Consider the following 24,784-nt stretch of genomic DNA (forward strand, 5'->3'; position numbering starts at 1 on the left):
CGTCCTTTTAGAGAATTGTTCTGAGTAACCTGAGTTTTTTTCAACAAATAATGAATTAAAATGAATGAAGAAAGGCATATGGCTGAAGGCAAATGAACTCCCAAATCCTCAAATGACATTTGACTCTCCAGACTTCATATTCTAGAAGATGCTCTTCTTTAAACATCACTTGTCACTTTGGGTCTCCTAACTTGGACGGTTCTGTCAGTGTCCAGGAGGGCTGGCTTTGTTTCTCATTTGAAGAATAATGGGCTATCTCTGTCATTTGCATATGGAGAAAAAGGAAATAAGATAGTGAGGACACTGCAGGAAAAGATTCATCATGATTTATTACAGGAAAAGAAAGAAAGAGGAGTAACGAAAGAAAAGGAAAGTGATAACAGACGAAAAACTGAGTGTGTGTGCATGTAATGCAATTGATTTATACCGTGGGAGAAAGAATGCAAGCACAGCCCAACTTTGTGTGCTTCGTTTTGATGCAACTGAGGACACAACAGTGGAGGCAGAGCAGTCTTTCCAGAGTGCAAATGAGCAGTGGTCCGACTTGAAATACCCTACCCATGAGCCAGCTTCTGGGCATTGGCTGTGTATCATTGCCTGGGTCCAATGCACTGCACCCCAGCATTTTGTTTACACCCATTTACCCCCAGTTAGAGCCATTAGCTAGAGTCAAGAATTTCCATCATGTTAAAATAGAGCTCTTCAATCCCCCCACCCCAAACTCCTATCAGTTTGCTCTAACTTTTTCCATGCTAGCTGTTGGTTTCTAGGTTTGATTTCTAATCATTTTCTGTTTATAAATCATTCGGTGATTTTGAGGAAACGAGGTATGTGTTTGGGCAAAGGGAAACAGAACTGTGTCTCTGTTTAAAAATTTTTTTAGAGTTGCTCTTGTACCTGTATGCTTTAAGAAAATGTGCCAATTATTCAATAAATTAAAAAAATATATCTTTAAAGGCTTATTAATTGCAAAGACACCATCTTTCACTCTGGAAGTCAAAATCCAAGGGCGAATGTAGCTGAGAAGTATCTCCTGACCTGTTCTTATGCCTTCCCTCATCACCTGTGTCTGAAGACTTTCAGAGAGGGAATTGCGCTCCAACTGGCACAGCTCCACTAATATAACCAAGAGGAACTATGTTCAAACCAGGGTCAGGACGTTTTTTGCTGTGTTTTTGACAAGCCAGTTGCATCTGGTCCAGTTACCTTCAAAACCCAAAGCTGCATATGCTTAGCAGAAGCACGTTGAAGGTTGGTTACAAGCTCTCTGAAAAGTTCCTTAGCACAGGCATGATCCTTCCCCCACATTTGTACATTTTGACCAGACTGAATCTGGTCTGACCAGGTGTGGTAAGGGACTTCCTCTTCAGTTCCTCCTCACTACACCTCAATTCCCCATCTGGAGCATGAAGATAATAAGGGCAGGTGGATGTGGCCTGCCAGATATTTTGTGGACTGACATATGCTGCATATGTATCCTCTCTGTAAGCAAACAGATAAACTACGGCATGGATTTTGGCCCTCCTTGTTTTTATTTCCAAGTTTGGGAATAGATTGTTTGTGTCATTTTGGCCTTGAATGATCATCAGACATTCACAGTCATGTGAATTTTCCATTGAGGGATTCTGTAAGGTGTTCTGAAGACCAAACAAGTGGAATAAAAATAGAATTAATCTGTAAATAATAAAACCTCTTAAAAAAACCCCTGCCCTTCTGTATTAGTTTAAGGGAAAATTAACTGAGCCTATTGAAATCTGAACAGATGGTATTATAACACTTGAAAACAAGGCATTAGTTGTTAGGGTTTAAAATATTACATGAAGAGAAGATACTCTACTTTTTTTTTCGTTCCTTCCTACTTAAGGATAACATGACTTCTGTGGGGTCCTGAACTCTTTTTCTAAGTAGTGTCTGGGAAGGTGATACAGGCACATGAATTGAAATGATGATTATGTGCAGCATGCTGAATCACGTGACGTGGAAGTCAAAGGTCGTGAATTCAGTATTTCCACTCTGTTGCTTAATCAGTCATGAGGCAGGATGGATTTTCTATTAACTCATGACAGTACTAGCTCTGTGAGAATGTTCGGAATAGGCAGCAGGGCTGATATCTGCTCCTGGGGTTTAAGTCTTAAGGAGGCCTAATGAAAAGCCATAATTCATACCTGTAGATGAATATTTTGGAGCCTTTGCCCTATACTGGAACTCTCCATAATCTTCCCGCACCTTGTAGGTTCCCATGTTGTCTTCATTTGAATTCTAGCTGTTGCATCAGGCTTGAGTCGAAGTTCTGTGTGGTGAAATTATCTGCACAGGGGTTAGTTGTAATGTGTCTGGTGTAGAAGATAATAAAGAAGTAGAGGGAAAATGTTGTTTTGTACTGAGGGAGGTCAATCAATTACCTTCATGGTGGGCTTGTTACTACTGACAATGTTGGTACTGTGTGCCTTAGCAGCACTACTGAGATGTTTCAGTCAGAAGTCATCAGATTTGTAATTTGGCAGCTGGAGCTTTGTGGGCTAACAGGCAGTTTTTCCAAGGCCTTGCACTATCCTGTCCGGAAGAAATGCTGGAAAAATTATTCCTTTTAGGGCTAGATGCCTTCCTTTTAATCACGAACTACTCCATCATTTCTGTGGGCAATGTGACGAGAAGGAATGGATGATCATGTGATGATCTTTCGAAGTTCTCTTTAAGTAATTGTTCCTGGTCTTCCACAGTCTCAGAAATGACACATGGATTTTGCCATTAGAAATAATTCATGCATATGTTCTCAGCTTTCTTATAACTTATTAATCATACTCCCTCTGGGTGCAATAGAATCATAGAATGCTTTGGGTTAGAAGGGACCTCATAAGGACAGAATATTTCTTAGATGCTTTTCATCCTTCATCCAGGAAGATTACCAGGGTCATTTATAGGTAGAACCTGATGGGAAGACAAACCTTTGAAGAAACAAATACAGGGTGAGGGTGGGAGAAAGAATGATAACAAAAAAAATCCTAACCTAATATTATGTGCACTTTAACAACTATCCTTACTAAGAATAAGCATTTACAGAAGAAAAGGAACAGCCATAAAGCTTGAAAGTGTTCTGGTACTGCAGGTTTGGGACACTGAGTCACAGATAATGAGAGGGAAAGACATTGCTGTCACGAGTGTGAGGACAACTAAGGTGTGGAGGTCCCTCCAAACAATGCTAGCCAAGTGTCTTCACCCTAACACCACTGTTGAGAGGGACTCTAAATAGTAAAATGTGTATGGACAAAAATGTGAGAGGGATCTTGTGCTGTCACATATAAATCTGACATCCACCAAAAGGTTTCACACTGAAACAATGACTGAAAATTACTGCAAAAAACGTCTCTTAGTCAGAGTAGGCTTACTTGTTAAAAGTAAATAAATGTGAAGTTCATGTTGTCTCGGAAATGTGCCGTATTATACATATGTTTTTAGGACTGGAGCAATTCTGAAGGGAGATCCATTCTTATTCTCCTGCACGTGACATGAGCCCTATTCTTTGGACATTTTTCTCCACCCTTTGCTTTAACTCACCTATCAGTTAATGGAAGGTGCTCTACGGCTTTCCACAAAAAGTTTTGGTTTTCTCCTTCACTCACCATCATGTGCTTAACACGCAAAACAGATGCCTCGGGCCCCACTTCCCCTTTTAGCTAATGAATACAGTAACTTAGAGACAGATGAAACAACATCATGAGGAAGGTATTCTTTTCTTCTTACCCAACAATAAACACTGGTCTGAAGTTATCTAAGGTACTTGCTGTGTACTTCAACCCCATACACACAAAGCCATAGAAAAGTCTCCTGTTTGTACGAAAACTTCCTTCCTCCTGAATGTGCCTTTTATATATTTAATGATAACAAATACTCATAAGTATCACTCACTGCTGGAATTGTATGTTATTCCTTGTAGTTTTCATTTATAAAAGTCAATTTTTAAACGTTTTTTCTCCTTTGGTTGGAAGTGAAACTTGCCCAATAGAGCAAATCTATCTAAAGAGAGTGCTGAAGAGGTTCTTTATGCCAAATCTCTGGGCTGGAGTGTTCACAAGACCCTTTTTTGTCACGCAAACCTCCAAATCACGGGGCTTTGAAAAAGGAAATGGGCTGCTTGAATTCATTGAGGATCATGATGGGTCATCAGGAAATAGCCTGAGAAAATCCTGAGAGACTTTATGAAAAGGAAGACAGAGACTGGAAATACACGGGTTTAGAGCTTGGATTATTTCTTTACCAGTGGAAACCCCAGGGTACTTTCTTATAAAGGAGTCCATAAGGATGTGGGAAGCCCTCGATTTGCCCTCAGCTCGTCTCTGAGACCAGTCCCGATACCTTAGGTGAACTTTATCTAAAAAAAAAACAGGACAACTTCAGGGTATTTACCCGTTACCCACATCACCTTTGCTTGCACAGCATCTTTTAAGTACTTTTAGGCAACATTCGCGTTATCGTACAGGACATGTGCGTGGGAGGGATTCCTGCAAGGCGATAAGGGAGCCTGCACACGAGATAGGAGCCGTGCCCGCAGCACCACCCTGCCAGGCGGAGCACGGCGGGGCTGGGGCTCCCCCTGCCCCCTCAGCGCCGCACCGCAGGCAGCCCGCGCTGCCCCGGGGGCGGGGACCGTTCCCTCAGGGCCGGTGACGTCACCCCGCGGGGGCGGGCCGTTACTGGGGGCGGGGTAAGGGCGCTCTCGCCCCGCCCCTCGACCCGCGTGTGGGCGGGGCTTGTCGACGCCTCCTGCGCATGCGCAGAGGAAGGGGGCAGCCCGGAAGGCGGCCACGTCTACCGGAAGGGGTCGGCGGTGCCCGGGCCGCGGCCTGCGCCGGTGGGTCGGGGGCTGGGGGGGCCGCGAGGGGCCGCGAGGGGCCGTGAGGGGCGTCTGGTGCCGCGGGCCGCGCGCCGCGCGGGCTGGGGGCGGGAGTGCCTCCCTCTGGGCCTCACACCGAAATCTGCAGGCCAGGCTCGTAAGGAATGGGGTTTGTCTGTGTGTGTCTGTGCTTGTGGTAAGCGTCCGGCCGCTTCTTGTCCTCCCCCCGGGTTTGGGTTCTGTCAGGTGCCAGCAGGCTTTGTTGGGTGTTGTTGCTTCAGACTGGCTGACAAGCTGGGTGCTCCCTGGCAGCTGCTGGTGCTAGGGACAGTTACGTGGGCTGATGGTAAAGTCTAGGTTTTGTGCATTGTGCTCAGAAACTGATTTGTGTTCATTCGTTATCAAAACACCAAAATATGAAGCTAGCAGTATTAGCATAATTACAGCCGTAACACACGAACACAGCATTTTTTCAGGTAACTCCTACATCTTGTTTTATCAACACCTGTCTGATTTTTCTGTGTCTTTTGCAGCTCATGTTCCCGAAATTTTAATTTTGTAGAGGTCATCGACAGACATCAATCATGTCCTGGCTGGTCGATCTTGCTGGAAAGGCAGAGGATCTCCTCAACAGGGTCGATCAAGGTGCTGCGTCGGCTCTGAGCAAAAAGGACACGGCAAGCAGTGCAGTTTATGATCACAAGAATTTGGACTCTGCCAATGAGTATTCTGAACTGCGCCAGCATACGGGAGAGCTGAAGTACCAGACGTCATCCAAAGCAGCCTACATTTCCTCAGCAGCTGATAATATTAAACACCAAAAGGCTACAATCCTAGCAGGAACAGCAAATATGAAGCCAGCACGTAGGACATCTTCGGAAGTTGCTTCTCCTGCAGAAAGCGTTTCCACACCCAGAGCTTCCTCACATTTTGTGAGGAGAAAAAAGTCTGAACCTGATGATGAGTTGCTATTTGATTTTCTCAACAGTTCTGAGAAAGAGCCTAATGGACGGATGGACTCTAAAAAAGAGAAGAGCAAGGCACCTGTTACTCAAAATCACTCTCGGACTTCAAGCATTAGTTCCGTGTCTACTAGCACACAGAGTGGAAAAACTACTGAAGATAATTCCACCAGGAGCCAAGGCAATGGTAGTTTAATAATACTGAACCTAGACATGTTTAAATCCCACATGTTTAGGGTAAGGCTAGGTAACAGATTTGCTGACACTTGAAACATTTAGCGGCAGTAGTGTGTCAAATATGTGGAGTTCAGCAGGGCCCTTAACATTTTCATCACTGAGATTATCACGCTAATTTGGCAAGCTCTGTAGGTAACACGTAAATCCTGTGTGTTCTCAGTACACCTCACTGCTGCTGCTCACCTCGACCTCCCCGAGCTGCGGGCTGACCTTGCATCAGCTCCCGTGCGTCCCCACTTAGAAGCATAGGTTCTGGTGCTGCTGTGTTTGTTCCATCGCCCAGGGGCTCTGACCTGGTGATGCCGTGTAAGCGAGGCGGTGACTTTCACCACAGCTGGTAGGTGGTGCTGGATGTTGCCCAGTGCCCCACCTGGGGTAACGTGAGGTTTTCTCCCTTCTGCCACGAAGGGGTGAGCTGTCAAACTTGCGTGGCCTGCAGAGTGGGAAGTTGGATGTGGATAGGCTGTTGTAGAGCTACAGGCTTGAGAGTGAGATGGATGAGGCCTTTGGGTTTGCCAGAAGTAGTTCGTTACTGCAGTCTATATCCAGAGCCTGAAATAGCTTCCAGGCCAGATGGTCAAAACCTGGAGCTATTCTCAAGTCTCTGCTAAGGAGAATGCAGCTGGAAAGTGTCAGGAACTCATGTTCTTTATCTCCAATCTATATCCTTGCTGTTGTTTCTTCTATAAAATTGAAGCAAAGGATTTTATTCCTTAATTACATAGTTAGAATATTCTTTTTTCACAACTTTGAGCATTTGAAGCACTGTAAGTGCTAGTTTTTGGCTAACTGTATCAAGTGTGCTGAAGAATAAAGATGTAAAAAGGGGTCATTTCCAAAGATGTGACTGTTGCATTTCTGGGTCTGTAACTTTTTAGTAAGGCTTAATAGTTATAAGTCAAATATGTAAAACGACAACATGGCATACTCCACCTTGATAATTGATGCTCAGGGAATATGCTTGTTTTGCTTGGTGTGGTCCCTTGAGGTTTCTTCTGAGGATTTTTGAGTGGAGTTTTGCATCTTGGAGCTGCCAAGTGAGGAAGCATGCAATTAATAAACAGAGTTGGAGAACTCTAGCTTCAAAGGCAACTGCATAGATACTGCGTTTAGATAGCCTGTTTAACAGTTGTTGAAACAGATTATGGTCCGTTAGCTGTAGACAAAAACAATTAATGCTAAAGTTTGTACATTGCCCTGGATGCAATTCAGTATGTGCTATAAATGGCTAATTTCTTGCTTTATTAGCTTCATTAATCTCTTGAGCTTTCCAGACGAAGGAATACAGATAGATTGTCTGATAATTTGGAAGTTGTGTGAATGAATTGAAAGGAAGGAAACAACATTTCTTGGAACCATTTAAATAGGAAAGAGATTTGAGAAAACGTGGAACGAATTTTGCTCTCACTGCAGCTACTTGCTGGTACGTTGCTCAGCATTAACAGTCTGTCCCGGCTCCCTGGGCACCGGGTGATGCGGCCTGTTGCAGTGGTAGCCAGAAAGGAGGAGCAGGTTGGCTGGAATCACAGAATGAAATAAATAACATGGTGGCAGCTAAACTGCAGTCTTGTGTTGAATTTGTTGCAGTCTTTCCCCGTGGATTTTAATGTTACCTGTCTGGGACGTACTGAATTCAGAAGTTGTGGTTTTGGATCACCTGCTCGTTTGCTCCTTGTGTGATGTGCTGTCTTATGTTAACACTGGTGCAAGGCTTCCAGCTGTTTGCGCATTGAAATCAAGACTGTTAGAGTGGCTGTACTAATTTCAGTCTCGATTCCAGCGTGCGGACAGCTGGAAGCAGTGCCCTGGGTGTGTTTGTGCGTGCTGGGGAAGGGCTGTAGCTTCCACCGTCCTGGCAGGGGATTCTTCAGACAGCTGCCAGGAATTCCCTTACTGTTCCCCTTGTGGTTCTAAGATTAAAAAAAGTAAGAATCTGTATTGCGGTTTCCATAATGGAGAGAATTAGTTTCTGTTGGCAGAAAGCTTTTAACAGTTTGACAGAGTATTATCTACCGTGCATTTTCCCATTAGAGAAAGGAAAGGTTACACTTCTGCTTTGAGTCACTGCAACTATTTCTCATGGTAAAAGTACTTTTAAAAAGCAGAATTGTCAGTAAGATGATGTTTTGACTGAAGTGATTCTTAAAATGCTTTTTTACATAAAAGCAACTAAAACGTGTAGCTGCGTGGCTGAATTACGTATTTAGGTTTGACACAAAATGATAAAGTATAGCCATCTGGACAGATTTTTTAAAATAAAATCTATGTCTGCAAAATCAAACTCTTAATGGAAAACCAGATGAACTTATACATAGCAACTACTGCAATTTTTAGTACTTTTAATATCTTCTGTTACTCTCTCAGCTTCTGAGGACATCTCCGGGCAGCATAGTCATGAAAAAGTGTTAATATCTTAGAATCCTGAGGAGAAATTTAATGACTTTTGTCTTGCTGGATTAGCAAAATTGCTGCATGATGCCTATATACTGTATCATTACCTGTTGTGTGCAAGTCCATGTGGAGAAGCAATGCCATGTTCCATTTCAATATAAGCTATTTTGATTATTATTTTTTTTAGATTAAATGCATTTAACCACTGGTGCATAACATGAAATTACTGTTTGTATCAAGGTGATCTCCAAATACATTCAGTTCTAACTTGTTTATCCCTGTACAGAAACTCCAGACAGTTCAGATTCTGGTCTGGGGGCACAAGTGGATGGCGTGAAGGATTCGTCACTAAGTGCAGTAGCTAATCCTAGCCTTACAGCTAATGATGATTTCAAATCACACGAGTTATCCAATCTTCGCCTGGAGAATCAGCTGTTGCGGAATGAAGTTCAATCTTTAAATCAAGAAATGGCATCATTAATTCAGAGGTCCAAAGAAACACAAGAAGGTACTGTAGTTTAGAAACTAAGCTATATGATATAGTTAAAATGCTGGTATAGGAAATAATGCTGTGTTAGTGCTGAAAATGATTACTGTGTTAGTGTTTTATAACTATAATAAAGTCTTCCTAGTTAAATTAGTATGTATGACTTACCGAGCAAAATGATTCCTGGATTTCAGAATAATGAACTGGGAGAAACAAAAAGTCTTGTTCAACTACAAAAATAACACAAATATTGACTAAAATGATGTAGTTGAGTTAGTTTCAAAACTTACACCTTCTTAAAACAACGTTAACAGGTGTTAACATTATTAAAATATTCTTCCCGCCTTTTAAAATTCCTGGCAAAATACTTATGGGTAAATTCCTTTAAGTGCTTGAAACCTGACTACTTTCTGGCTGTAAGCTATGATCTCTAATGCCTATAAATTGACATTAAAATATCAGATTTAATATTTTTGTATGATTTTACTAGCTCTTTCAAAGCCACATGAAGTGGCAAATATAACAAATGAATATAAAAGCACTTAAGTAATAAAATGTTTGCCAAACTGCTACAGTTAGGCACATGACAGAGGGACTGTTGTTTTTTTTTCTGAAGTAACTGTATGAGCCAGAGAGCTTTTATCTCCATTGAAGCTTAACATGTAATCTTTGATTAAACACAAAAGTCTAGGTGAGTATTCAGGTGTTATTTTAACACTGATGTATTTTTCCGCTGACCGTATTTTAGGTTGATCCTACTGTCATATTGAGTTGAACTAGATGCTTTATGCAGAGGTTTCCAAAGGTTTGCTCACACAAACAGAGCTATTCAACAGTAGGTTATTGTAAAGGATGAGGCAGGTAATGTTGTCGGAATGAAGATGCCAGTTTGGAGATCGTGTGCAAATGGTTATGGGTCTGACAGCCAGAGTCTGGCATTTGTTATGTCTTGGTAGCTCGCAAAGTTTCAGCGTTACCGATGTGCATCCTGGCCACTTACACTTGGAATTCTCTATTTGTAAAAACTTCAAAAAAATGTTTTACTTTGTAGAATTGAACAAATCCCGGGAAAGAGTAGAGAAGTGGAATGTTGATCATTCGAAGAGTGACAGGATGGTTAGAGAACTTCAAGCTCGAGTTGATGATCTGACAGGAGCTGTTGGTGCCAAGGATTCCCAGCTAGCTGTGCTGAAAGTACGGTTGCAAGAAGCTGACCAGCTCTTAAGTTCTCGTACGGAAGCTTTGGAAGCACTGCAGAGTGAAAAATCACGGTACATCGTAGTTTCAGACTTCATGACTTTGCAAATAGTAGTAAGCTTCAAAATTCAAGGTAGATTAGTCTCTTTAAGAATAAAAATGAATAACTAATGTGGGCAGATTGCATCAAGTTTTGAAATATGAACGTTTACGTTAAGCCCGTTACATCATAGCTGGCAGTGGAAACTGGGTAAATGAATATTAAATAAGAGCAATTGCCACCTCATCGCTGAAACACATTTTGTGTAATGTATTCACACTTATGTCACAGGCCTGAAGCTAAAGATCTCAAGAAATGTTTATCTTGAAAAATACAATTGCATATCCACACATATAAAGACTTTTTGACTTACGTTAGTACTGGCATATGAGTCTGCCCCTGGATGCTCCAGAATATAGGTCAGGGAGGGACTGCATGAGTTACTGACTCCACACCTCACAACTGGAGCCAGCTGTGTTCAGTAATTTACCATGTAAATTTTCAAGATTGGTCTTAAAACGAGGTAGTTATATTTCTACCTTAAAGTCGTAGTAGATTTCTTATTTCTCACCTAATATGTATATCGCTTTCAGGATAATACAAGACCACAGTGAAGGGAGCAGTCTGCAAAATCAAGCCCTTCAAACCCTTCAGGACAGGTTACGTGATGCAGACTCTGCACTGAAGCGAGAGCAAGAAAGTTACAAACAAATGCAGGTTAGATGGGAAGATTAAAGAAGAGTTTCAGACTCTCCTTTTGAGATCAAATCTGTGAGGTTCTTACTACTGTCTTTTCCCCTTGACTGTATTTCCTGCTCAGGGTACTAAGCGTTCGGAAGGATGTGTCTTCTACTGCACTAAGCATCCTTGTGATGATAGTTTAATTTCTATGTTATTTTGAAAGCTTTATGATTAAAAGTTTTTGAAAATTGATGCTGATTTTTTTTAATGTTATCTTTGATGTAAAAACATATTTTAAAACCAAATCTGTAATCAATTTAATTTTCCATGTGTGGGTTGTGTCCCCACCCACTGTCTCCCACAATTTTAGCATGTAATCTTAAGAATATTAGGCTGAGTGATCACTGCTATGGTAAATGTGGTAGTTCATGTTGCTAGAGACTGGGCATTCCACATTTAGCTTGGCCTTTATTATACATAATAACATCTATGAAAATCCTTATTGGTGTTCTTTTTTTTAAACTACATCAAAATATGGCAGTTGAAATTTGATAACATTTTTTTCACGAAGACCTTGCTTTTTGTTTACCAAGTATATGTAAACCATAAGACCCACTTCTGATGTGGGAAAGAAATTTATTTTACTGTTCTCATTTGCCACTTCCTTAAGCTGGCAGGATTTCTTTGACATAGCACTAATGCATCTCTAAGTTGGAGGCAGTCGATGTGAGGTGTTGTTTCAAGTGTAGTTGCTTTTAAACTTTTATTTCTTGCTTTCTAGGTTAAAGCTGAGATTGTGTTTAAACACAACGTATTGTTTCTTTATTGCTAATAGAATGAGTTTGCGGCGCGTTTAAGTAAAATGGAAGCAGAACGTCAGAAATTGGCAGAAGGGATAACTGAAGCTGAAAGAAAGTTTTTAGATGAAAAAAGGCGAGCTGATGAGCTTCAGCAGCAAGTCAAAGTAACTAAAAACCACCTAGAATCTGCAAAACAGGAGCTGGCAGACTACAAACAAAAAGCGACTCGCATACTCCAAGTAAGCATTTGTTTAAAGAAATCCAATTTGACTTGTACACCTAACTTTTTAACGTGTTATGCCTCAAGTAATTCAATCTGTGTTTTTTCCATGTAATCTGTAATTTACTTTGGGGTATATGATACCTGTACAGGACAGGTACCAATCTGCATTTTGTATCTCTAAAATTTAAGTTTACAGATTGGGATTCATAATTAAAATGGAAGTTTGGGTTCTGAACTTAAAGAAATATCCAAGTGAACCATTGCACTTATTGTGCAATAGCTGTCAATGTATTCCTCATCCAAGAGCCTGATCATAGGCAGATAGATACATAGATGTAACCTACAATTTGTTCCACACCCGGTGTTCTTTTGTCAAGAAAATTGCTCTATTCTGCTTGAGGCTGAAGCATAGCATGCCATGGATGCTTATGTGTAAATCAAAGAAAATATTTTTATATATACTCAAAGGTTGCACTATATAAACAATGGCAAAATTACATATTTTGTGCATTACTACTTAACTTATCAAAGTTAGAAAAACCAAACTTGGCTAATTTGAGTTTTGTTTGTGAAAGTTAGCAAAATGTTAAATTTATTTTAGAATAATGAATTTAGTCTGATATCTGAGGACTGTATTTAAATCATCGTGAAGAATACAAGAAGCATGAGATCGGGAATCAGTGTCAAGCTAACGTTAGGTTGATTCTGAATAAAAAGGTTAATTTTGTTTCCCAGAAGAGTTGTTATTGTTTTTGGTTCTTACTTGGCTTTGTTGGCAGGAGAAAGGATAGACTGAAGCTTTGCCTGTAATGTCAGTCTACTTTCTTGTGTTACCTGGAAAGCCAGAATTTTTGTCTGTGACGTGTTTAACAATCCAGGCACTTCTAAAAAGAAAAACGGCACTCTCCTTTAGATAACACAGACTTTCAGTAAATCCAGTCTAATGGCACACAGGAAATCAGAAAAAATATCAGTAGAGAAGCATTTTCAATTTAAAAATCTGTAGGGTCATTAGTAACCTGACTAAAAGAACAGGTAAAGCAGTTTGTTTGCTGTACATCTACCTATGAGTTTTAGAGCAAAGCTGTTTTGACACGTTGTTTTTGAGCACTTTTAAATATTGCCGTCAATAATATATTGATTTATTATTTCAGTCCAAAGAAAAGTTGATAAACAGCCTAAAAGAAGGCTCTGGTATTGAAGGTATGGATAGCCATACTGCAAGCACAGTGGAACTGGAGGAACTGAGACATGAGCGTGACACTCAGAGAGAAGAAATACAGAAGCTAATGGGACAAATACAGCAGATGAGAACAGAGCTGCAGGTAGCTATGATTACTACACGTCTGTGTAGTTAACCATGTACAAAGGACTGTTCTTGTGTACTTTAGGGCTGTTGCTTCTAATGTTTACTTGTTTACTTGACCTAGTATTAAAACAAGCCAACTTTTTCTCAATGTGGGGCAAATACCTATAGATACCCAGTTTCTTCCCATGTTCTCTCACTCCTGGTGGTGGGAGGAGTATTACAGCTACCATTCTTTCTTTCCTCACTATTACGCGCTCCTTTTGAGGTAAGCATTTCTTTCCAAACAAGCCTGGTGACTTCTGTAGAGACTACAGTTGCTTCAAGGATTAGTAGCCCTTGCAGAAAAGGATATAGGTAATCTGAGTTGTCTGGGGCATAATTGGCTCAACCCAGCAGCAATGTGCCAGCCTACTTTACACACTTGTAGCCGCTAGACAGTAGAAGGGAAAAAGTCACTTGGATGCTTCTCATGTTTACAAAATGCATATATCTTATTTCTATTATAATAAAAATATTCTGTATAGAATGAGTGAATGTCACTTATTTCATTCACCGTCACCTTCGGTGTACTTGGAAGGAATACTGAAGATAAAACTTTCTGCTGTTACCTATGACAGATTGCAGTATTGTTTGAATGTTAGTGAAATGGGAACATTCCGTTCATTTCAGGATATGGAGACTCAGCAGGTGAGTGAAGCTGAGTCAGTGAGGGAGCAGCTTCAAGACCTACAAGAGCAAATAGCAGCACATAAAATGGCCAAGCAAGAGGCAGAAGCTGAACTAGAACGGCAAAAACAGGTAAGGAATTCTTGAAAGCTGATTGGTCTGTCTTATTTTAGGCCCCATTTGGTGTCATTGGTAGAACATTCAGCTTAATGAGAGAGTAGCTTATATGGTATTTAGATTATTTTTTCTTCCTGTATTCCAAAGAAATCCCCTTATGTTTAATGAGTGTCACTAGGCCACAGTGCAACCTGTAAGAAACAGTACTCCTGATAATTGGAGATCTCAGTGATGAGAATCATCATATCAAGAATAAATATGACCGTGGGGAGTGCACAAAAGTGATCGTGACCTTAAATTTTATTCAGCAGGGGAACAATTCTACAATGGGGGTATAGTAGGATATGAAACTGTTATTTATATCAAGAAATCTAAATACTGAAAGTGGTTATGATAGGACCTCCTGTGCCCAATTTCTACGTAAGATTTAGCTCTTCAAACAGTGTTGTTGTAATACCAAATTCAGTCTTTTTAATCTACTCATTACTCAGTTCTGAAGCTAAAGTTTATTACTTTCAAACTGCTGTATGAGACAAATAGCTGGTAAAATGGTACTAGTGAATTTTGTCAGATCTTGTCATCTTTTTAAGCAGTTTTGTGCAAGAAAGAGGCAGAAAAAGGCAAACTCATATTTTAAACTAAATATTCAGTAGAAATCGGACCAATGCTTTGCATCCTATTGAAATTTCTGTTTCAAAAAAAAAAAGCTCATGTAAAGAGAATTAATAATGAGGAAAGCAGGAGAGTACACTGTATCTGCTAGGAACAATTTATCTTACAGGATTATCTGTCCTTGCAGAAATTACATTTTAATGAGATGCTAGCAGCTTGAACTAATTAAAAGGCAGAAGTCGAGGTCTGCTCTTGATGCATAGCCGATGTTTATTATATCAAAGCAGATGGTAGTTTGTATTATGTTACTCCTGCCATTCTGAGGGGTATATTTTAAGTCAATACTATGTATAGAAAAAGTGAGGTGAAGACTTTTTTTTTTTTTTTTTTAAAAAGGCATTATCAGTTATTACAGAAAAGGAAGTATTCCTTTTGATGACATACAGGTACATGTGCTTTTAAGGTAATTGTGCATTGATAACTTAATAGAATTGTGGTCTGTTCTATCTGGGAGTTGCTTTAACTTGCTGTAAGGCTTCTGAGACTGAAGATGGAAAATAAGTAAAGGTTATTTCTTATATTTTTCCTTCAAACCATCAGATATACGATTATCTGTATTCTGTAGCAGCTGATAGCTGAAGTGGTACAGTGATTTGAAGGCTGTCTTAAATTAAAAGATAAGTATGGTAGGTCTTTAACTAGGAGTTAAAACAGACACTAAATCCTCAAAGAAACAAAACTTACAGTTAGTTTTGCTGGTCAGGAACTTGTCCCTTGCTAATGTTCCTTCCCATTTCCCTGTATTACATTCATTTATCCTAAACTTTTAAGGAAGATCTGTGTTATACACGGGTATAGATAGATATGCCAAGATTTTGATTTTTTAACTTAAAAAAAATATATATATACATATATATATATCTTCAGTTGATGGGTTTGATTTAGGAATACAGATTCGCCCAAAGTATTTGGCGAATCCTAATTCTTTAAGTTATATGGTATCATTTAAAGACAGCAATATAATAAACAGAATGTAAGGAAGATAAATCATGTTCCCAGTGAAATCTCGTGAACTAGTCTGGACTAGTATTTGTTAGGTCAGTCTTCACAAAGGAATTTGATAGTCTTTAAGTTCTGCCTTCATACTCAGCTCTTTTTTTTTCCCAGTGCTAGACAGAAACTTTTAAATTATATTAAATTTAATTTTATATTTGATTGCAGTATATTGCCTACTTGTTTTCTACTGTGAAACCCTTGATAAGAGAATGTCTCTCAAAGTACACATGTATGAAAAAAATCTTTGTTATCCATTTCATAGGAACTCCATTATACTGAGGAGGAATTGTATCGAACAAAAAACACTTTGCAAAGCAGAATAAAAGACAGAGAGGAAGAAATTCAGAAGCTCAGAAATCAGGTACTGTGTTTGTATAGAAAATAACTTTATTACCTTTACTTATGAAATCGGGGTTGAAACCTATTCATTTGCTTAAACTGCACAAAAGACATAAAATTTCTAGTAATGAGTTAGTGTGTACTTGTTTGCAATACAGAGTAGAGCTTTAAGTGGAGGGAGTACAGGAAGGCAACCACAAAGTAGTAAATAACGTAATTTTATACTTACGTGTGCTTTTGTCTTAAGAGGAAAAAAAATCATCTGTGACCCAACTAGACCTGTTGGGGTGGTGCTGGATCAACACTCTTTTTCTGAAAACTAAAAAGTCATTGGTGTTTGATTGGGTCATCACTATTTCTGCAGGGATCCTTTTAATTGGGTATAGGAACATAAGATGTCCCTCAGACTAGTTACCTGTCTACCCTACTGTTCAATCTCAGACAGTGATAATGAGGACAGACTGTGAGCCTGGCCACTTTCTTCACTCCCTTGTGCTCCTTCATCATCTGCAGTTGTGTTAGACATGTTAGAGTTTTAAGTCCCTGCTAATTTCTGCCAGTATGTTTGTGGAACTCTTTTGCTTAAATCAGTCTAATCCCTTTTGGAACCTTCTGATAGTGTCAACCATCATCAGCCTCTTTCGACAGCATGAAGGCATCAGCCTTATTTTGTGTAAATTATCTTAGCATAATAAAAAGTAGTCAATATTTAAAGAAGCTGATCACCTACGGTCAGCTATGGTCAGCTGTACAGTTAGTGTCAGAAGATTTGGAAACTTGTGTAGTGTGATACAAAGTTCGTGAGCCTTTTGGCAGATGATTCTTCTGGTAATGTTGGTTTCAAGAATACCTGCTACCTGCCCTGGTACATTGTGTTCCACTTGTATTTCTTGATATCTCACTGCCTCTGGCTCCTGCTGATTCCATTGTCTCATCATTGAAGCTACATCTTAATGGTATATGATGGCTCAGGTCTAAAATGGGAGCGAATAAATGGGTTTTGCAATATGTCATATTTGTCAGATTTTGAACGTGTTCTGATTTTTTTTCCTTTGCTTTGTTTTTTAGCTCACAAACAAGGCTCTAAGTAGTAGTAGTCAGACTGAACTAGAAAATCGACTTCATCAGCTGACAGAAACACTTATTCAGAAGCAGACCATGTTAGAGAGCCTGAGCACAGAGAAAAACTCACTTGTCTATCAACTAGAAAGGCTTGAGCAACAGCTGAAGGCTATCCAAGGCAGTAGTTCTAATGGACCTTCCATTAACATGTCAGGAATTGATGGTGCTGAAGGTAAATAATGAATGCTAATATTTAAAACTCTGTCCTTTCTGCAGTTCAGCCTTCTGTATTTCCTAATGTCTTTTCCTGTAGGTCTGAGTTTATAAAGGAAAAAAATAATCCGAAAATGGTGCTTATAGCAGAGACCTTGTTAGCAGCAGCCAGTATCAAAAATAGTTAAATTAAAACCTCCTTTTTGTCTGTAAGTGCTGCTAAGTAAACTTAATAAAGCCAATTTAATTCTCAGTACTGTGACACTATTAGAACCGTCTTATTTACAAATCCTGTCACAGGTGCAAATAAATCTGTCTTTGCGGGTTTAAACGGAATCTTAGAAGCAGGAAGTATTGTTCCCTTTCAGAAAGGTGTTGGGAGGTGAGCATTAACACGGAACTTTTGAGAGCTGATAAGAATTTCCTCCTTTCTTTCTGTTCTTGAAAAGCAGCTTAAAATATGGGTGTTCTGCTTTTAGGTGGGTTTATCTGTACTGTGTAGCAATCATCCTGTCTATAGGAGAACCTCAGCAGACAATACATGGTTTTGAGATGTTACTTTTCAGAGTCAGTTTGAAATTTTTTATATATATATATATATGATAAGTGACTTTAAAAGCAATGAATGTCATTTTACAGCTCTTAAAATTCAATCTAGGCTTTTGTTTCTTTGCTTGTGAAAGACAGACCTTTAAGAAGGTCAGGAGAACTAGCAAATTTGAAGTATATTTCCTTTTGGTTTGTTTTTAAGCAATTTCAGTAAGTTTCTTTATGCAATTAAAATTAATCTGAGAATCCTTTTTGAATAAAGTTGATGCTTAGTAAAAGTATAAATAAAATAGAAATATTTGGAATATACAAGTTAGTATCATAAATGCTGTCAAAATTTTACTGTATGAGAAGTAAAAGCAAAAAAAGCTTTACAGTATCAAACCTGTTATTTTATATACCTAATAATAGAATTATTATTGCTTAATAGAGTTAGATACCAAGCTTTTGGTATCAACATTGTGTCTGGGATAAGCTGTCCATCTTATTAACTAAAATAAATTTTTAAGTGTACTGAATTGAAGAGATGCTTAACTTGATTGTAAGTTTATCAGGAATCCTTCCCTCATGCCACGCATCCTTGCCTCCATCAAAATGGCACTAACAAATCATATGAATCACTGTTTTTGATTTTTATATATCTTTGTCGTAAACTATTTATTTTACTTAGACAATAACTTAGCTGGTTTTAGTTTAATGAGATGTTTTGCCTTCTTTCCTTCAAATAGGTGCTCGTATGCGTAATGTTCCTGTCCTTTTCAGTGACATGGATACTAACATGGCAGGAATGTATGGGAGAGTTCGCAAAGCTGCCAGTAGTATAGATCAGTTTAGGTAAGAGTGTGCTAAAGGAATACATCTTGTAATTACTGGAGTCCTTTTGCAGTTTTCTGTGACACAGCTTCTGTTTTGAATTGCTTTTATCACAGTAAAAGTAAAAAATAATGACGCTAATGTACTGAGTACAGTATAAATTACTAAATATTGACCTAGTTCACTTGCGCTTTCCAAGGATATAAATATCCTTGGGATGTTACAAGCTATAGTGAATTATTCAGACAGTGCTCTTGTATCCTGTAGGTTTTGATACAGGAGGATCATTAAACTATATACAAAAAAAATAACCTTTTTCTTTACCAACTCCCACCTTTTTCACTTTCAGAGGTTTTGATTGTGTCTGGGATAAACACCGTATGAGTATTAGTGAGGGAGTGTTATATATGCTTGGGGACTGTCAGTTTCTTCTGTTTAGGCATCCTGATGAAGGCAGAAGGCAGGATTCTGGGTTCTGACCTGGTACAGCTGTTTACCGTAAAAGAAAGATAACTGTTCAAAGAACTAGTAAACAAAAATCATGCTGGACCCAGCAAATGACTTAATTTGATCCGTTTTCTCAGCAGTTAGATTAATTATCAGTATTCACAGCAAAGGTCTGCACCAAAACTTCGGTCAAATACCAGTAGAAAACAAAATTAGGTAGTGCTTTTTAATCCTCAGATATCTTAACAGGAAATCCTTTGCGCTTTCATGGTACTCTAACTTCATTGTGAAGAATACTGGGATTTCCTTGATTGGAGCCTATTATCCGAGATGTTTTAATACTCAGTTTCATTTGGCAGTATCATAATCACTTCAGTATCTGCATGTGTGTTTTTTTTTTTTAAAGCAACATTATTGAGCAACAGTGCACATCTAGTACAGTATACTTTGTAGTGTTGTAGCAGTAAACTTTGAAAACCTGTGTCCTTTTCATCTAATAAAATACAAGAATGGTGATCTGTTAGATTTTACAAATGAGAACAAGGTTTTTAGATGCTTCAGTCTTTTAAAAAAAAGATTCATGAAAGCTCCTCAAGTAACAAAATTTGACAAATTTGTGAGTTTAAAATGCTTATATCACTTCTTGAGTCTTAGCTCTGTTCACAAATTCTGGGCCTAGCATATGACAAAAAAAAAAAAGTACATTTAGTGGTCTGAATTCTGAATTTTCTCACTCCATTGAATGTCTTGAATACATGAAGTAAAATTCAAGTCAGAAACAAAGACATGTATATAACATCGGCTGTAATTTGAGTTTGTGGTGAGTAGAATGAGAGGAACGGGATTTTTTTTGCTCAGTGCTAACTTGTACTTGTTTTTTTCTCCCTTACACTTCTATAGCATTCGACTGGGAATCTTTCTAAGACGCTATCCCATAGCAAGAGTCTTTGTAATCATCTATATGGTGAGTAAGTTTTCTTCAAAGTAAGAATGTAGTGTAAGTTTTCTATAGCCTATTCACGTAGTACATCTGAAATTGAAATTTGATGTTTAAAAGCAAAAGGCTGTATAATTAACTTTAACAACTCAATGTTGGTATTTATTTTTTTTTGAGTAGACTATTAAGTAGTACTTACAAAACAGCATTCTGGAGTTATGTTGCTTGCCAGTTTTCAGTTTTTCCTATGAATTCTTGGACTAGAATTCTAAAGACATTCATGTGACCACCGTTTAAAAGACTGTAGAAAAGGGAGTGAGAACTGAAATACAAAATAGTACTGTGACCTGTATACACTGAGATCAGGAAATTGACTTCTGTTGTAGGTGCTCTTAATATTTGCCCATCCACTTTTTTTCAGTAATTAATAATCATGCTTCTCTAGTAGCTGAAAAAGTAGCAAGTAAAGTTGTTTGTACTAGAATTCACCAAGTAGTAGAAAGTTGTTTGTCCACATTAGGTGAGATTGTCAGTTGCAATTGATAAAAATGAAATTCCTTCCTTTTCCACTGGAGGGCAGATGTCTGTCAGTTGAAGTGACCTGTGGTAAGGTATTTGTGCAATCTGTCCTGCTTGAGAATACTCATTAGTCAAGTCTTTGAAATGAAAGAAATTACGTTGCTTGAGAACACATAATGATTTCTCTGAACAGAGTCTCTGAGAACAACTGTCACTGTTTCAGGAAATAGAGCAGAGGCACATAAATAAAGGAAATGACAATTTTCCCCCTGTGATGGTTTCTTCCAGCCTATTAAGTACTGTAAGGAACAGGGCTCTTTAATTGCTGATTTCTCTCTTTCTTCATGACTTAGGCTTCCCAATATGTGAATAAAATGCCTTGTGCTAAAACACTGAAGAATTTTACTGCCGAAGCTACTCAGTAATGGTTGCACAGGAGCCCTCTGTTGGGCAATCAATGACAATTACCCTTTTTCAGCTGGAACCTTGGCTATGACTATTGTAATTTTAATGCGTAGGTCTTGTTTTTTGTTTGTTTTGTTTTTGTTTATTTGTTTTCTTTTAAGGAAATATGGCTTAGGTACTGTCAGTTATCTCCCTTGTTACACCCCCAGCAACTGTATTTGGTTACTGGAACAGGTTCCCCAGAGAACTGCGGCAAGCTTGGTGCCATGATTGCTTCAAGAAACATTTGGACATTGCTCTCAGATGCATGGTCTGATTTTTGGGTGGTCCCAGGTGGAGCCAGGAGCTGGACTCGATGATCCTTGTGGATCCCTTCTAACTTACAGAATCGTAGATTATCCTATAATTCCAACAAAATTTGAATGAGAATTTACTTTTCTACGATGTTCATAAGAATACCTCAAAACACTGCCCTTAGTAAGGGGAAGGAAAGGAGAACTCAGCTGTTTTTACACTGTCTGGTATCAGTCAGTTGGTGCAGGAGCTGTGGCTTACCACTCACTCTAGGCTGATCACACGCTGTGGTTTCTGTGGGCTAGGCTGGGTACTGTGGAGAACACCTGGAGTTACTGGGGCGTGGATGGAAAGAGAAGGCAGAGGACATAAAGAAGCCGCCTAGATTGCTATAGACTTATTTTTGCTGCTTGTATAAAATCTTTAGCTTTGTGTGAATGGTGTCTTTGGAATCTGACTCAGCATTTCATTGTGCAAGTAAGAATTATTTTTTTACAAGTAAAAATAGTATGAAAAATACTTAAAATATTTGTACAGAAATAGCTTCTTTTAGCTCACAGTGTTGCTGTAAATGATGATTGTATGTGCTGATAAGTTAATGTTTTCTTCTCTTTTCCCAGGCATTGCTTCATCTATGGGTAATGATTGTTCTACTTACCTATACCCCAGAAATGCATCACGACAGTCCCAGTGGCAGATAGACCGAGACAGGACCATATGCTGTGCTATGTAATTTGGACTGGCAGTGTATTTAGAATAACCAGTCCAGAAATACTGGCAAACTTTTTCTCATGGTGTTTAGGAAGAATGAAAACGATCATGCCTGACTTATCACTACTTCTTAAATACACGTATAATACTATGTAGCTTTTCCAATTTACCTAAAAAAGCATCAGTTTCCTGAAGAAATAAAGCTATTAAGTTAAGCTCAGTTTAGCTTTTACATTTTACATAAACCTTCTCATGGTTAGTGTAAAAGATAAAGTTTGCACCTACAGAGAAATGCAAGGATTGCTGAAGTTACAGATAAATAAACTGTTTTAGATAGTGCTGGTTATGGGCTATGGTCAGGTAAAAAACTGTACTTAGCAATTTAAATAAACCTTTCTTTCTGGTTTCTTTCAGTCTGCTTTTGCACTTGTGTTTTTAACTTTGTAAATAGTAGTCTTTTCTTTAAGGAAACTGTTAAGCTGAAAAAATAACAATGGATTGGTGCAATATCTTTTTGTAAATAAGCTGAAAAATAAAATATTATACATTTTTCTTAGCTTTGTACTTCAGTGCAATAGATGTATCTTCCCTATCAGCTGAATAGTGGGGTTGCCTATTTAAATGCTGGTACTAGAGCTTTATTGGAGAGAGAGAGAAATGGAGGTTTCAAGAAGGAAGGTTCAAATCCTTCAGAAATAATGGTGTTTCCTTTTCCTCTTGAAATTTATGTATTTTAACTGCATTCTCTTATATACCTCTCATTACTATGTGTCTTAATCAGACCTTATAATCACTGAAATATTTATTTTCTAAAACTTTAGGCACCTAATTAAAACTATTTCTCTGACAGATTTTGTATAATGTAAAAATAATTCTAAATACTTACCAAATGTACTAATAAACACATCTCATCAAATACATCTCATCAAAGACTTAAGTAAAACCCATAAAATCAAACCAAATCTACTGTAATAGTTCTCTTGTTAGACTGGCATTTTTAATTATGAATTCTTGATACACTAGCACAATAATACAAGGTCACTTTCTTTCCTTAAGAGTTTTTTTCCTATGTAGTACTCAAAGCTGAGTAATGAAAAGATGACTAAAAGCAATTTGTCACACCTACTCTAATGGATATAGTTCAGTCTTCATGTGACTTGAACACACTAAGCTTTGGTCCTGTGCACGAAGTCTGTCATACTGTCTCCTATGGAAATGTTACAGTGGAAAAATGACTATTGCTGCTCTGATTCAGATCTAGTAGAGAAAACTGAAATGTTTTGATGAATTAAATAATAAAAGAGCATTTTCAAAAAGCTGTTTCTGTACCCTCTGTGTTACTTCATGCACTTTTCCTAATTCCTGTTATTAGTTTTGTTTTCAATTCTGATACTCAAGCCATTCTTGAACCCTGTGGAGAGCTGACTGCTGTAGAAGGAGGTCAGATATGGGCATCTGTAAAACCTTATTCCCTATATTTATTTATTTATTTATTTTTGATTAGTTGGTTGGGTTTTGTTTTGTTTACTCTAAAACATCCAAACAACTGAATCTTAGCACCTGAAGGAGGTCAGGTATGGGCATCTGTAAAACCTTTTCTATATGTGTTTTTCTTGGTTGGATGGTTGGGTTTTTTTTGTTGTTTTCTCTAAAACATCCAAACCACTGAATCTTAACATTTTGGGTACTCCAATATGCTGTGACAATTTTGGGGAGAACATTTTTGGTGGTATAAGCCCTTCACCTTTGCTGGCATTACACCAGCTGCACAGCTATTCTTGCTTCTCTCTTGCGTATTTTTTTTCTATTTTTTTTTGGAGATCTTCTAATCCACTGATACTTTTTTTTTCCCCTCCCTCTACTGGAGTAGAATCAGCCTTGTGTTCTTGACCCACGTAAGCATATGTTGCTAAGATGATTCTGGTTTTTATTCCTTGTCCCAGAAATTCACTTTTTTTTTTTTTTTGCCACTTCAGTTGACATCATTGCTATCTATCTACTTTTTTTTTTTTTTTTAATTTGTGTTTTTCCTATTTGTGAAAGAGGGGCACAGCTCTTTGAGGGGAGTACCTGGTTACATTTTGATTTTTAAAAGTTGCAATTTTGTCACGCTGTGAATGGGTATGGTTTCACCTTGTAAGAAATCTGGAAGTTGGCAGTTTATAGTTGGAAGTCCTCGCCGGACAAAGTTCCGTGTGGAGGATTACATGGGGTAAGGAAAGAAACATTCCTGTGCCACTATAGGCTATACTCGTGTAAGCGACCACCTTCAAAGCTCTCTTTAAATCACAGAAATGTGTGAAAAGCCTTTGTGATCATGTTAAACACTTCAGAGTTACACGAGCAATACAAAGAACTACTCCTTAATGCTTTTATTTAAATAGCGGGTTCTTTCCCCCCACAATTCGTGTTAATAAACTGCATATGATGAGGTGCAAGAGCACACAAGGCCACATAATGGAGTCTATCTGGATATAAATGTCGGATTTGAAGTCGAAGGGCAAGATGGACTTCCTGCCTGGGATTAGTAGCTCTGCTCCCTGATGTCAGCTGTCCTGCTGCAGCCAAGTGTGCTCCAGGCCAGAGGCGCTGTAAGGACAGCGTCAGCCAGCAGCTCCGGCGAGGGGACAGATGGCTTCGGGGCGAGCGAGGAGCTGCTGCTGGCCTGCGTCTTAACCGACGGGAGGATGTTCCTAGCACCAAGTCTGTTATTTAGGGCTATCGTGCTACGGAGCAGCTAACCTACCCTGACTTCAGAGACTAGCATAGCAAATTTTATTTTATTTCTTAATAAGCATTTTACAGATGCTGGTCCTGTCTTTGCACCAGAAAAGAAATGGCCATAGGAACTCACAGAAAATAGGAATCTCTTCCAGCTGCAGCATC

General features: G+C 38.7%; 1 protein-coding gene and 1 long non-coding RNA gene across 5 annotated transcripts; one reads left to right on the plus strand and one right to left on the minus strand.

The window, feature by feature from the left end:
- On the minus strand, window positions 1–2,528 carry LOC136790969 (uncharacterized). The gene is made up of 3 exons (XR_010831976.1): window positions 2,403–2,528; window positions 2,166–2,307; window positions 1–258 (listed from the first exon to the last, which is right to left on the minus strand). It is a non-coding gene; the product is annotated as an uncharacterized lncRNA (long non-coding RNA).
- Window positions 2,529–4,725: 2,197 nt separating this feature from the next.
- GOLGA5 (golgin A5) lies at window positions 4,726–22,306 on the plus strand. Of its 4 annotated transcripts, none has more exons than XM_048070451.2 (13): window positions 4,726–4,849; window positions 5,365–5,980; window positions 8,708–8,929; window positions 9,960–10,179; window positions 10,739–10,862; window positions 11,662–11,865; window positions 13,004–13,174; window positions 13,828–13,956; window positions 15,872–15,970; window positions 17,017–17,242; window positions 18,501–18,606; window positions 19,933–19,996; window positions 21,808–22,306. In XM_048070451.2, the coding sequence occupies exons 2-13, from the start codon at window positions 5,416–5,418 to the stop codon at window positions 21,886–21,888; spliced, it is 2,211 nt and encodes a 736-aa protein (XP_047926408.2). In that variant the 5' UTR covers window positions 4,726–4,849; window positions 5,365–5,415; the 3' UTR covers window positions 21,889–22,306. The 4 variants fall into 4 exon arrangements, with proteins under 4 accessions (XP_047926408.2, XP_047926411.2, XP_047926410.2 ...); XM_048070454.2 differs by having other exon boundaries at window positions 5,365–5,974; XM_048070453.2 differs by having other exon boundaries at window positions 4,790–4,849; window positions 5,394–5,980.
- Window positions 22,307–24,784: the final 2,478 nt, after the last annotated feature.

Source organism: Anser cygnoides, chromosome 5 (assembly GCF_040182565.1).
Source record: "Anser cygnoides isolate HZ-2024a breed goose chromosome 5, Taihu_goose_T2T_genome, whole genome shotgun sequence".
In the NCBI taxonomy this organism is placed as follows: Eukaryota; Metazoa; Chordata; class Aves; order Anseriformes; family Anatidae; genus Anser; species Anser cygnoides.

Excerpts from the sequence above, each read along its gene's own strand:
- GOLGA5 (XM_048070451.2), top strand. The coding sequence starts at position 5,416 with ATGTCCTGGCTGGTCGATCTTGCTGGAAAGGCAGAGGATCTCCTCAAC. Across the intron at positions 15,971-17,016 it reads TTCAGAAGCTCAGAAATCAG|CTCACAAACAAGGCTCTAAG; the intron begins GTACTGTGTTTG and ends TTTGTTTTTTAG. Across the intron at positions 17,243-18,500 it reads AGGAATTGATGGTGCTGAAG|GTGCTCGTATGCGTAATGTT; the intron begins GTAAATAATGAA and ends TCCTTCAAATAG.